The sequence below is a fragment of the Oncorhynchus mykiss genome, chromosome 26 (assembly GCF_013265735.2).
Source record: "Oncorhynchus mykiss isolate Arlee chromosome 26, USDA_OmykA_1.1, whole genome shotgun sequence".
NCBI lineage: Eukaryota > Metazoa > Chordata > Actinopteri > Salmoniformes > Salmonidae > Oncorhynchus > Oncorhynchus mykiss.
The window spans coordinates 41,430,067-41,444,440 of NC_048590.1; the positions used below are offsets into that span (position 1 = coordinate 41,430,067).

General features: G+C 43.9%; 1 protein-coding gene across 1 annotated transcript; it reads right to left on the reverse strand.

The window, feature by feature from the left end:
- Window positions 1-1,195: 1,195 nt before the first annotated feature.
- LOC110506810 (aromatase-like) lies at window positions 1,196-9,532 on the reverse strand. Its single transcript, XM_036964050.1, has 10 exons — window positions 8,847-9,532; window positions 7,535-7,594; window positions 7,349-7,439; window positions 6,766-6,920; window positions 6,326-6,505; window positions 6,063-6,177; window positions 4,245-4,356; window positions 3,699-3,861; window positions 2,003-2,244; window positions 1,196-1,876 (listed from the first exon to the last, which is right to left on the reverse strand). The coding sequence occupies exons 1-10, from the start codon at window positions 9,046-9,048 to the stop codon at window positions 1,628-1,630; spliced, it is 1,569 nt and encodes a 522-aa protein (XP_036819945.1). The 5' UTR covers window positions 9,049-9,532; the 3' UTR covers window positions 1,196-1,627.
- Between the last annotated feature and the right edge of the window lie 4,842 nt (window positions 9,533-14,374).

Consider the following 14,374-nt stretch of genomic DNA (forward strand, 5'->3'; position numbering starts at 1 on the left):
ACAACACCTAAAAGCTAATGGAAAGGTAGAGATGGATGTCAAAATTGTGAAGAACCTCTGCAGAAAAGCTGTGAGAGGCGAAAAATGCCTGGAAAGTGGGCCTGTAGTGGAGCAATACCCCAACGGAAGGCATAAATAGCAGCCCGGCCCAGCACCAGCGCTTAAAAGCAGCTCTACCAGTAGCCAACACTCTCCTGGAGCCCTGTGTGGTGGCAGACGTGCTGGAGAAGCTTCAACACAGGAGACAGGTGTCTAAGTTCATCTACGACAAATCATCAGGACTTACCTGAGCTCATGGTGGGTGAAGCGGTGCAGATGAAGCCATTACCAGGGGACCGGACGGGCCTCTGGAGACTCGGATCCAGAAAGTTGCACACAGGAATGACTGCAGGAATGTCCACCAGAGCTGTTTAATGTTCATTTCTCTATTATAAGCTGCCCCCAACAACGTTTGAGAGTATTTGACAGTATATCCAACCGGCCTCACAACCACAGACCACGTGTAACCACGCCAATGCAGGACCTTCTTCACCTGCAGGATCATCTTAGACCAGCCACACAGATAGATGATGAAACTGAGGAGTATTTCTGTCTGTAATAAAGCCCTTTTCTGGGGGTAAACTAATTCAGATTGGCTGGGCCTGGCTCCTCAGTGGGTGGGCCTATGCCCTTCCAGGCCCACCCATGTCTGTTCCCCTGCCCAGTGATGTGAAATCCATAGATTAGGGCCTAATGATTTCATTTCAATTGACTGATTTCCTCATATGAACTGTAACTCAGTAAAATCGTTGACATTTTGGCATGTTGCATTTATATTGTTGTTGGTTAGGGATACCTACAGTATGTTTTATATAATACATGGAAATCTAACTCACCAAATCGCTCATATTAAAGTTGCAAAATTGTTCAGGACAAATATGCTGCTGTTGTTCCCTTCTCACTGAGACAGTAAGATGGAGGGCATACAGGAGATAAGGGGTTAAATGAGTGTGCCTAAAGGTTGGTAATGATGAACAATAATACAAGGCTGTAAATGTCTCATGAGCTTAGTTCAACTGTCTAACATCATAACACAAATTATAGCTTCATTGTTTAAACTGTATAGCTATGTTTTAAATATCATGTTGATCTCATGGACAGTCAGTTATAACATCCATAGGTCCAAGGACATCTAATGAATAAACTGAACAGATTGAATAAAACAATATATACAATTTATTTTCACTTCAGCGTCATTTAGTTTTAAAAGTGTTAATGTACAGTTCAGATTCTATAATTATAATGGTGTGTGTGAATCAACAACAAGCGTTTCTTATTACAGATACCATTGGCTACAAAGACATGTCCTCCTGGAACATAACTTATTATCATAGAAAAAGTCACAAAATAACTTGTAGTACAAATTAAAAAAACATACAAATATGAATCAAATACTGACATATTACATATGTGGGAAGTAAGTATTATTTTAAGATTAGCCCTAAAATACAATCTTTGTCCCAAATACCACCCCATTTCCTACATAGTGCACTACTTTTGACCAGAGCCCTGTGAGCCCTGGTGAAAGGTATTGCACTACATAGGGAATAGGTTGTCATTTGGGATATACCAGTGTCTGAGCCCTGCTCTAAGACTGCTTCCTGGCTTGGTGTCTTGGGAGGAACTTCATGGTGTGAGGCTCCCCCTCCTCCTCCACGGGCTGCTGTGATAGGTTGTTGGTCTGTGGGAGGCGATCTAGGGTCAGGCCCTCATGAGGACACACAGAGTACCGTGACAAAAGCGTAACCAGGATGGATTTCATCATCACCATGGCAATGTGCTTGCCAACGCAGGATCGAGGACCGGATCCGAAAGGCTGGAAGAAACGATTAGGTATCTGAGAGTGCAAGAGAGAGAGAGAGGGAGAGCGACAGAGAGAAATAAATAAATAAATTAGTAAATATCTTTACACCTCAGGGTGCAGATGAATTTCTCCCTGTGATAGTCTTGATTATTCTCTTACATTTTTCTCAAAGTTGTCCAGACTGAACTCATTGGGCTTGAGGAAGAACTCTGATCTGTGCATGCGTCCCATGTTCAGAATGATGTTTGTCCCCTTTGGCACCCGGTAGCCACTGATGACATCATCAGACAGTGCCCGGCGCATGGTAAAGTCCACCACAGGATGGAACCTTAAGGACTCATTGATGAAGCTCTCTAGGACCCTTAGGTTCTGCAGGTCAGAGTTGTGGAGCTCCCTATCACCTACATTGAGAGAGGAGGGAGATGGACATTCAAACAGCCACTTATTCAATATAGCTACATGAACCCCTAAGTTCTATTGGAAAGTACTGTAGTTGTCTGGGTTTGATGGGTCCTGACCTATAACTAGTAAAAAGAGAAAAGCTGCAGCAGGAGGTTCCTCACCTATAACAGTGTCTATCTCTTCTAGAAGCTGTAGCTCTATGTTAACAGATTGTGAAGTGGGGACTCACCTATAACAGTGTCGATCTCTTCTAGAAGCTGTAGCTCTATGTTAACAGATTGTGAAGTGGGGACTCACCTATAACAGTGTCGATCTCTTCTAGAAGCTGTAGCTCTATGTTAACAGATTGTGAAGTGGGGACTCACCTATAACAGTGTCTATCTCTTCTAGAAGCTGTAGCTCTATGTTAACAGATTGTGAAGTGGGGACTCACCTATAACAGTGTCGATCTCTTCTAGAAGCTGTAGCTCTATGTTAACAGATTGTGAAGTGGGGACTCACCTATAACAGTGTCTATCTCTTCTAGAAGCTGTAGCTCTATGTTAACAGATTGTGAAGTGGGGACTCACCTATAACAGTGTCGATCTCTTCTAGAAGCTGTAGCTCTATGTTAACAGATTGTGAAGTGGGGACTCACCTATAACAGTGTCTATCTCTTCTAGAAGCTGTAGCTCTATGTTAACAGATTGTGAAGTGGGGACTCACCTATAACAGTGTCTATCTCTTCTAGAAGCTGTAGCTCTATGTTAACAGATTGTGAAGTGGGGACTCACCTATAACAGTGTCTATCTCTTCTAGAAGCTGTAGCTCTATGTTAACAGATTGTGAAGTGGGGACTCACCTATAACAGTGTCTATCTCTTCTAGAAGCTGTAGCTCTATGTTAACAGATTGTGAAGTGGGGACTCACCTATAACAGTGTCTATCTCTTCTAGAAGCTGTAGCTCTATGTTAACAGATTGTGAAGTGGGGACTCACCTATAACAGTGTCTATCTCTTCTAGAAGCTGTAGCTCTATGTTAACAGATTGTGAAGTGGGGACTCACCTATAACAGTGTCTATCTCTTCTAGAAGCTGTAGCTCTATGTTAACAGATTGTGAAGTGGGGACTCACCTATAGCAGTGTCTATCTCTTCTAGAAGCTGTAGCTCTATGTTAACAGATTGTGAAGTGGGGACTCACCTATAACAGTGTCGATCTCTTCTAGAAGCTGTAGCTCTATGTTAACAGATTGTGAAGTGGGGACTCACCTATAACAGTGTCTATCTCTTCTAGAAGCTGTAGCTCTATGTTAACAGATTGTGAAGTGGGGACTCACCTATAACAGTGTCGATCTCTTCTAGAAGCTGTAGCTCTATGTTAACAGATTGTGAAGTGGGGACTCACCTATAACAGTGTCGATCTCTTCTAGAAGCTGTAGCTCTATGTTAACAGATTGTGAAGTGGGGACTCACCTATAACAGTGTCTATCTCTTCTAGGAGCTGTAGTTCTACGTCAGGGTTCTGTTTGAGAAGCAGCAGCATGAAGAACAGACTGATAGACAGAGTGTCCGGAGCTGCTATCACCATCTCCAATACACACTGCCTCACATTCTCAGCTGACAGCTCCCCATGGCTCTGAAACACACAATCACACTTCAGATTAGTTGACTCACTTTGGTTACTCAGGCTATGTTATTGTTATACATGTTTTAACATAAGAAAGTGGAAACAACCGGCAGAATAGATTATAATATTGTGCAGAGGACATGGGCTGGGGTCAGGGCCAGTGTTAGGATCAATTTCATTTCAATTCAGTCCATTCAGGAAGTAAATTGAAATTCTAAAGTTCCATACATGTATATTGACCAATTGAAATGAAATTGAGTTAAGCCTGGGTTTGGGCCTTGCCTAATGCCTAGATCTTTGTCTCAGTGGGCTAAGGCAGTCTTTAAGTTGTGCAGACGACCTGTGCTTGGGTTAGTGTTGGGGATAGGGTAACGGGCAGGTTAGGGACTGACCTGTGCAAAGATGAGGTCTGCAGTGAAGTTGATGTGGTCCAGTTTGTCAGCTTCCTGTAGACCTCTTCTCTTCTGGTCGACCAGACTCTCTATAGCATCCTGCAGCTCCTGACTGCAACACAAAAACAGAGCTATACATTAAAACTAATACTTTAAACTTTAATGTATTGCTGTATATATTTAAATAAAACATTATTTAGTAGAATTGTATATGTATATTGTGTATTTGTCATGTGTGAAATGTGCTGTTAAGTGCTCATTGTTGTAATGAAGATGATGGAAGTGGAGAAGCAGGTGCAGATGGAGAGCAATGAAACAATGAAACTGAAACAATACAAAACAGGAGTAGGGTCTTGACATGAAACACATAATCAATACTGCCTGGGGAATGAACCTAAGGGAGTGACAGATATAAGGGAGGAATCAGTGAAGTGATGGAGTCCAGGTCTCATAATGAGGCGAAGTGGGAGCGCCGGAGAGGAGCAGAGGGAGAAGACATGGAGCGCCGGAGAGGAGCAGAGGGAGAAGACGTGGAGCGCCGGAGAGGAGCAGAGGGAGAAGACGTGGAGCGCCGGAGAGGAGCAGAGGGAGAAGACGTGGAGCACCGGAGAGGAGCAGAGGGAGAAGACGTGGAGCGCCGGAGAGGAGCAGAGGGAGAAGACGTGGAGCGCCGGAGAGGAGCAGAGGGAGAAGACGTGGAGCGCCGGAGAGGAGCAGAGGGAGAAGACGTGGAGCGCCGGAGACGAGCAGAGGGAGAAGACGTGGAGCGCCGGAGAGGAGCAGAGGGAGAAGACGTGGAGCGCCGGAGACGAGCAGAGGGAGAAGACGTGACAACTGTCTGAATGCCACAACTGAAGTTCCCTCTAAGAAAAGTAAAGTTATTCTATTCTAGGTCTTTATTTGTATAGTCCAGATATATGCTCTACAGATGGTCATACTATCAACAAACAAATCTGTTGATAAGAAACTGCTAGTTTATGGTTAAGGTTAGGTTTAGAAAAAGGCTTAGATTAGGGTTAGGGTTAAGTTTAGGGTTAGGATAAGGGTTAAGGTTAGGACTAGGGTTAAGTTTAGGGTTAGGATAAGGGTTAAGGTTAGGACTAGGGTTAAGTTTAGGGCTAGGATAAGGGTTAAGGTTAGGACTTGGGTTAAGTTTAGGGCTAGGATAAGGGTTGAGGTTATGACTAGGGTTAAGTTTAGGGTTAGGACTAGGGTTAAGTTTAGGGTTAGGATAAGGGTTAAGGTTAGGACTAGGGTTAAGTTTAGGGTTAGGACTAGGGTTAAGTTTAGGGCTAGGATAAGGGTTAAGGTTAGGACTTGGGCTAAGTTTAGGGCTAGGATAAGGGTTAAGGTTAGGACTAGGGTTAAGTTTAGGGTTAGGATAAGGGTTAAGGTTAGGACTAGGGTTAAGTTTAGGGTTAGGATAAGGGTTAAGGTTAGGACTAGGGTTAAGTTTAGGGCTAGGATAAGGGTTAAGGTTAGGACTAGGGTTAAGTTTAGGGTTAGGACTAGGGTTAAGTTTAGGGTTAGGATAAGGGTTAAGGTTAGGACTAGGGTTAGGGTTAGTAGATAGTTAGTTGACACGTTACTGATGGTCTCTACCTGGAACCAAAAAGGGCTCTTCAAAGGGTTCTCGTATGGGGACAGCCTCCAGGACCCTTTTCGGTTCTAGATCACACCTTTTTTTCTAAGCGTAGAGCATCTACAGATGGACTATCCAAGTGTTACCCTATTCTATATATAATCCTTAAACGGTTAATATTAGATGTTCTGGATGCCTTGGTAATGATGCTAACTGTTTATAACGGTGTGACTTACGCTGCTCTCCTGTGTTTCTGCTGGATCCAGTCCAACTTGAAGTAGACATCTGGTTTGATCAGCACTGTCTGCCACGTGTCAAAGTACTTCTGAATCTTCTGCAGCAGCTCCTTCTCTAATAATATCAAATGAAATGTTATAAAGTGGAATAACTTCCCACTTGAAAAGGAAAGTAATGTTGAGTGCTTACATAACTGATGTTCAGATATACTGTTCAGGGTCTAGTGGCTTTATGGCTGTGAGTATAAAAGGCTGTGGCTCACCGTTGAGAGGCACCCCTAGGAACAGTCTGTTAGAGATGTCCACTACTGTACACCTTAGTAGACTCAGGACGTCCACCTGTCCACCCATCAGTCCGTCCGGCCCCTGGAGAGCGTCCAGGTGAGTCTGTGTGGACGAGACACACACGTCTACTGTCTTCTGCAGCCCAGGTCCTGTCAGAGCTGGAACACAGTGGAGATACAGCAGTTTATTACAACATATTGGACGATATCCTGTGAAGATATTGCCAGACTTGCAACTGGCAACTTTTCTAACTTCTCTATTAGTTTGTGTATATGAGAATAGTAATTCAATACAGCAACCTTCTCCTAATGGTTTACCATTTAATATCTAGAATCAGTTATTATGATCAATTAAGTAGTGGTATTGTAATGCCATGCTTATCTTTCTCAATTGATTAAGTCATTGTCTAATTGGTCACCTTTAGCGAAGTAGGTGCGGGTCTTCTTCCATAGAGCTATGTTGCTGTTGAAGATGATGCCTCTCTCATCCATGCCAATACAGCTCAGACCCTGTTTACTGCCGAACCGAGAGGTGTAACGCCCCTGTCTCAGAACATGATGCACTGCAGAGGAACTGTACAGAGAGGGTGGGTACACTGGTATTCACTCACCGAAGTCTACAAGTCTGTGTCAATAAGTCTAAATGTGTATTACAGCATAGGTCATCTAGGCTACAAGTAATCTACAAGTGCTTTTTGTGAAATGAAATTCAAACATCTTAATTAAGATATTTCAATTGATTATTGATTGATTGACTGACTGACTGTCTGCCTGACTGCTACTGACATCCTGACTGACTGACATCCTGACTGCCTGACTGCCTGACTGCCTGCTACTGACTGCCTGATTGACTACCTGCTACTGACTGCCTGACTGACTGGCTGATTGACTGCCTGCTACTGACTGCCTGATTGACTGCCTGGTATTGACTGCCTGATTGACTGCCTGACTGTCTGACTGACTGCCTGGTACTGACTGCCTGACTGAGTGCCTGCTACTGACCTGCTGAGTATGAATGTCTCCTCTCCGTTGATCCAGACCCTGACGATGTCTCCATATTTACTGTTGTAATAGTTACTGGCAGTGCCAATACCTGTACATAGAACATGTATTTAATAAATTATTCCGATACACTATTTGTTATTGTAGCAGATTATAATGTATTGTATTTCATGTTGTAGTAGTTACCTGTCCATATAAACCTGAGGTATGAGAGGAGAGGACCCACACCCAGACAGAAAAAAGGACCTGTCATAGCCAAGAGAGAGAGAGAGAGAGAGAGAGAGACAGAGAGAGAGAGAGAGACAGAGACAGAGAGAGAGAGAGAGAGAGAGAGAGAGAGAGAGAGAGATAGAGAGAGAGAGAGAGATAGAGAGAGAGAGAGGATAACAAGAGAGTGAGAGAGGATAACAAGAGAGAGGGAGAGTGGTCACATAAAATAACTTAACATAGCAGGGTGTTGCATAGCATAACATGGCATAGCATAGCATAACATAGCGTAGCATAACATGGCATAGCATAGCATAACATAGCGTAGCATAACATGGCATAGCATAACATGGCATAGCATAACATAGCGTAGCATAACATGGCATAGCATAACATTGCAGGGTGTTGCATAGCATAACATGACATAGCATAGCATAACATAGCGTAGCATAACATGGCATAGCATAACATAGTGTAGCATAACATGGCATAGCATACATAACATTACATAGAATAGCATAGCATAACACTACATAGAATAGCATAGCATAACACTACATAGCGTTACATATCAATACAATACATAAGTTCACATAACATCACAAATATGATATGTCATTAGTTTATTAAGGAGACAGCTGATGAAACCAGCCAATACAACAGACACAACATAGTAATGCAGTAGTACATAGCATAGACAGCAGCCAATACTCTGTGGTCAGACGAGGGACAGGACTCAATCTGCGGTGCATTGTAGAGCGCTGTCCACAATGCACCTTTCAGGCAATGTTCCTGTATTCACAAAGAATCATACAGGCAGCGAAACACAAAACATCTCATCCTGTAATGTACCAGCTTTAACACACAGAACAGCAACGTTGGTGGATAAATGAAGATGTCCCACTCAGGCTGTTTACCATTCAATGCTTTTTTCACAGTTCCGGGCTCTCCCGTAGGCACCAATGCATTAGCAGCTGAGTCTGCTCATTGACTGCATATGAACCAGAAAAAAATGAGGGAGTGGGATGTCTCACATCCTCTTCCGTCTCTGAGCATAGATGAAGATATCATATGGATTGAGATACGATCCCTGCATAGACTTGGACCAACAGTCCTGCTCTGGATGCAACATGCTCAATTATAGAATCACTTTAGCCCAAAATAAGATAATGAACTGTAGCTGGAAAAATCACTGTTGTAATTCAACTTGTTTTTATTATATAAGAATGATAACTAGCAGACTATTGTAACTGACCTGGTAAGGAGTTGTTGTTACTGTATTGTGACTGACCTGGGACAGAGTTGTTGTCTGTGTGACGCCAGGCAGCCAGCAGCAGACAGAGGAGCAGGAGGAGGGACCCCGTTGCCAGGGAGATGCCCTCTGACCTGGTGGCTGTGGCGTTCCGTGACTCGGACACCAACAGGTCGGCTATGACGGTGTCCAAGCACACCACCGCCATCACACGTCCACACACAGGCGACAACAGATCCATCACACACACATGGTAGACACACTGACGCAATGACACGCACACACACACACTCCACGACCAGCTGCTGAACTGAAGAAACACTGTTGCTTCCGAGGTGATTAAAATGGTCAATCTCTCAAACGGACGGACGCGATACACTCACACTCTGAAACTGAAGCAACAACCCAGACTCCCTGCTACCGGCTTCTCCTGATGGTCTGAGTTCTTGATCAACTCTCACTGGTTCTCTTATAGTCAGCCGTGCCTGGTTACACGCCAGGTCAGGGTAAAGCAAAAGTCAAAACAAAAAGGGAGATTTTAAACAATTTCTGTGTAACCTTGTATCTTAGATCCGGCCATCTCATAAGACCTTGAGTAGGTAGATGGTGGTCCGGTTTCATAGCATGAGCACATGTTGTGAGAGGAGTGTTCCACAGTCATGACATTAAAGACCCCTGACCTCTGTTCGTGCAGCTGGGGTCTCACAACTCTCATTCCTCTAACATCAAAGAGAGGAGGAGAGGACAGAGGTTTGGAGGGAGGAGAGGAGGGAGGTGAAAAAGGATGAGAGGAGGGAGATGAGAAGTGAGGAGGGAGGAGAGGAGGGAGGAGAGAGGAGAGGAGAGGACGGAGGTTTGGAGGGAGGAGAGGAGGGAGATGAGAAAGGAAGAGAGGAGGGAGATGAGAAGTGAGGAGGGAGGAGAGAGGAGAGGAGAGAGGAGGGAGTAGATGAGGGGAGAGGAGAGGAGAGAGGTAAGGTGAGGAGCGGAGGAGAATCTGAAGAGGGAAGTTCTGTGTTATGGCAGTGTTATCTCTACTTGCTTTCATGCAGTCCTCCATCACTGCAGTCTATCTCTCTCAGTCCCCCTCCTCAACATGACATTAAATAGTTTTCTCTGTGATGTGTCACTGAAAGGCTAGACTTGTATCTGAGAGAGAGAGAGAGATAGAGAGAGAGAGAGGGGGAGAGAGAGAGGGAGAGGGAGAGGGAGAGAGAGAGAGAGAGAGAGAGAGAGAGAGAGAGAGAGAGAGGGAGAGAGAGAGAGAGAGAGAGAGATGTAGAGATGCACCTTGGTTGGAGTGCGGTAGTGAGTCTTTAACTGAATATTCAGATGTTGATCATGGCTGATTTCAAATCCCTGAGAAGCAACAGCAGATAAGGCAAGATATCTGAATCTGCCCAGGACTTTTTATGATGTTTTTGCTCTACTTAAAAGTATATAATAACTTCATCTTGGTGCACTTGATTGAGACCTTCAGTTACACACTTTTTAAAGGATTCAGGCTAAATGGTGAACCTACACAAACCTGTATTTGTACTGTATATGTGCGTGTTCATGTGTGCTCCTTTGCATTTGTCTCTATGGACGTGCACACAATGATAATTACTAATTGAGAAGAACAAACATTGAGTTGAAGAAAGATACACCAAGTCCGTCAGCTAATAGTGATTGGCAGTATGACCCTCTCGCCAGCAGTACCACTTCTGGCCAGTAGGAGGAGAAGCAGAGCTGTACCTTTAGGATGTCATTAAACACTAGGGAAAACACTTTAGTTCTGTCAAAACCAGAGCACTGCCAGACCATTGTGATGATTCATATGACATTATGACAATCATCAAATATGTTTTGGAGGTGCAAACAAATTCCAATTACCACCAAGGAGCCGAAACAGCCGTGTGTTTGTGTACATTTGTATGTGTGAATGTGTATGCATTGGTGTGTGTTTGTTCTGGTCTATGGACCCGTATCTTTAGGCATCCTACTCCTGTACGCAGGGCCCAATGTTTTCCCTGGTCAGGTCATGGGGTCAGGAGAAGAATCCCCTGGCCCAGGTCACTTATACTCATAGTTCTAAACTCATCGAGAATCTTCTCATCCTTCTCAGTATAATCTACAACACAAAGGGCCGTTCTGTTCCCCCTGAGGCATCTGTGCCATTCTACCAGCAGTATAAAGGACTCTGGGAATTCACTCACCTCCCACTGGGCCTGGAGAATGTGCCTCGTTCAAACAGTCGTCTGTCTGTGTTCTGCGTTCTGACGGAGAGGCAGCCTTGATTCAAGTGAATTCCATTCAAGGGGTTTTATTGGCATGGGGAACATGTGTTTACATGGTCAAAACAAGTGAAATAGACAATAAACAAATGTAAAGTAAACAATCAGAAATGATCAGTAAACATTACACTTACAAAAGTTTCTAAGGAATAGACATTTCAAATGTCATATTACTGGCAATATACAGTGTTGTAACAATGTGCAAATAGTTAAAGTAGAAACGTAAAAATAAATGAACATACATTTGGAAAAAGCCCCTTGAATTGAAATGTTCTTCACTGTTTGCCCTTTTCTTGTGGCAACATGTCACAAATATTGCTGCTGTGATGTCACACTGTGGCACTTGATAGATATGGGAGTTTATCAAAATGGGGTTTGTTTTGAAATTCTTTATGGGTCTGTGTAATCTAACATGGTCATACATTTGGCAGGAGGTTCGGAAGCACGGTTCAGTTTCCACCTCATTTTGTGGGCAGTGAGCATATAGCCTGTTTTCTCTTGAGATCCAGGTCTGCCTACGGTGGCCTTTCTCAATAGCAAGGTTATGCTCACTGAGTCTGTACATAGTCAAAGCTTTCCTTAAGTTTGGGTCAGTAACAGTGGGCAGGTATTCTGCCACTGTGTATTCTCTGTTTAAGGTCAAATAGCATTCTAGTTCGCACAGAGTTTTGGTTAATTCTTTCCAATGTGTCAAGTAATTATCTTTTTGCATTCTCGTGATTTGGTTGCGTCTAACTGTGCTGTCCTGGGGCTCTGTGGGGTCTGTTTGTGTTTGTGAACAGAGCTCCAGGACCACCTTGCTGAGGGGACACTTCTCCAGGTTCATCTCATGGCTTTGTTATGGAAGGTTTGGGAGTCACTTCCTTTCAGGTGGTTGGAGAATTGAACAGCTCTTTTCAGGATTTGGATGATAAGAGGGTATCGTCCTAATTCTGGTTTTACGTTGTATACGGGGGATGATTGTCCAATTTTGTGAATGATTGATTGGTAAACAGACCCCAGACCACAGAACCATAAAGGGCAATGGGTTATATAACTGATTATTATTTTTTTTTTACCAGATCCTATTTGGGATGTCAAATGTGATGTTCCTTTTGATGGCGTGGAAGGTCCTTCTTGCCTTGACACCACTGACTATTTGATGGTTAAAACCATGGATTCTTTGGCATTTGATATTGGAGCAAGTGTCTTTGTGTCTGTAGGTACATGCATATGGCATATTTCTGTGTGTGTGAGAGTGTGTGTGTGTGTGTGTGTGTGTGTGTGTGTGTGTGTGTGTGTGTGTGTGTGTGTGTGTGTGTGTGTGTGTGTGTGTATCATCGTCTCCCTGTCCCCCTTATATCAGTGTAAGCCTGTGTTTTTGTTCCCAGTAGGGTTCCCACTCTTAAAGCCAGTGACTGAAATTCTTTATCAAAATATATGGAAAACATGTTAACGTAACCTTTCTCCCTCATCTTTGTCCTTAGAGAGTTGACCATCTCTGCTCAATCCAGTCTGTCCTTAGAGAGTTGACCATCTCTGTTCAATCCAGTCTGTCCTTAGGGAGTTGACCATCTCTGTTCAATCCAGTCTGTCCTTAGGGAGTTGACCATCTCTGCTCAATCCAGTCTGTCCTTAGGGAGTTGACCATCTCTGCTCAATCCAGTCTGTCCTTAGGGAGTTGACCATCTCTGTTCAATCCAGTCTTTGTCATTAGGTAGTTGACTATCTCTGGTCAATCCAGTCTTTGTCTTTAGGGAGTTAGCTGTCTCTGGTCAATCCAGTCTTAGTCCTTAGGCAGTTGACTATCTCTGCATATTTTTGTCAGGGTATGTGAATTGAATAGGACTGGTCGGATGAAGACGAGATTATTCTGAGAACAGACCTGGCTTTGAAACAGGAAAATATAATTCCCATGCTCAGAGACTTGTATATATTCTCCTGCGTTCCATAATATAAATATCTACAACATGTAGACACGCTGAACTGCTAGATGTAAAATCATATGTTGGGTTGGATGAGGCTTTTTAAGTTAAATGAGAGCTGTATTCATTGGATACTTCTGTTGATGGTGTCCATTGACTACAGACCTCTGAACAGAGTCCCTGTTGCCCACCCCTAACCTTTCACTCATAACCTTTGAACCCTAACCTTTTACCGCGTCACTGACTGTCTGTTCTGGGGGTTTGCAAAAAATGCAGAAAAGGGGGATTCTCCACTGTTGAGAGAGAGAGAGAGAGAGACTTCGGCAAAGTCTGGAATGAGAGTCACTTTGCCCACTCACTCCTCTGCAGTTAGGTCACAATGTGATTTGTTCCCCAGTGTTCCCATTCTGTCCTGTTCACCAACATTAACCCAGGGGTTGGGGGGGAAAGGAGATGAGGTATTTTGGACTATGCTGAAGGAAAGGCGACTAGGAAAAGAGTGTTCTGATGAAGCAAAGGAGGTAAGGAAAGGAGGGTTCTGATTAAGTAAAGGAGATTAAGAAAGAAGGGTTCTGGTGAAGAAAATGAGGTGAGGAAAGGAGGCAGGGAAAGGAGGGTAGTGAAGGCTATCAGGACACAGCAGGTCAATAGACAGCTGGTCGTTATGAACATACTGCCAAGCCAGCTGGGAAGACATCTGCACTGGTGGAGTAGGAGGAGGAGAGGAAAGGAACGTTCTCACAGCCACTGCCAATGGAAGAGGAAGAGAAAAGACAAAGACAGAGAGAGTAGAAGAAAACAGAGAATAGTAAAAGAGAGAGAGAATATAGTGGTTGGATAGAGTGGGTTGCAGAGGAACTGTCAATCTGTTTGAATATACACCGTATATTTGACAGAACCTTTTTTGATCTGTTTCCTCTCTATCCTTGACCTTTTAACGGTATGAGCATCCCGGTGCTGTTCTATCAGTATAAACAAGAGCTCAGTAGAGCAAGTGGCTGTTGGTTAAAGGAGGGTGTGAGTAGTGAAGTCTCTCTGGGTGCATACCATATAGCACCCTATTCCCTATTTAGCACATTATGGGCCCTGGTCAAAAGTAGTGCACTTTTGTATGTGCATTTGGAAATTCACACAGGACACCGGATAAGACAGGAGAAATACTCCAGATATAACAGACTGACCCTAGCCCCCCGACACAAACTACTGCAGCATAAATACTGGAGGCTGAGACAGGAGGGGTCAGGAGACACTGTGGTCCCATCTGATGATACCCCCGGACAGGGCCAAACATGCAGGATATAACCCCACCCACTTTGCCAAAGCACAGCCCCCACACCACTAGAGGGATATCTTCAACCACCAACTTACCATCCTGACACAAGGCCGA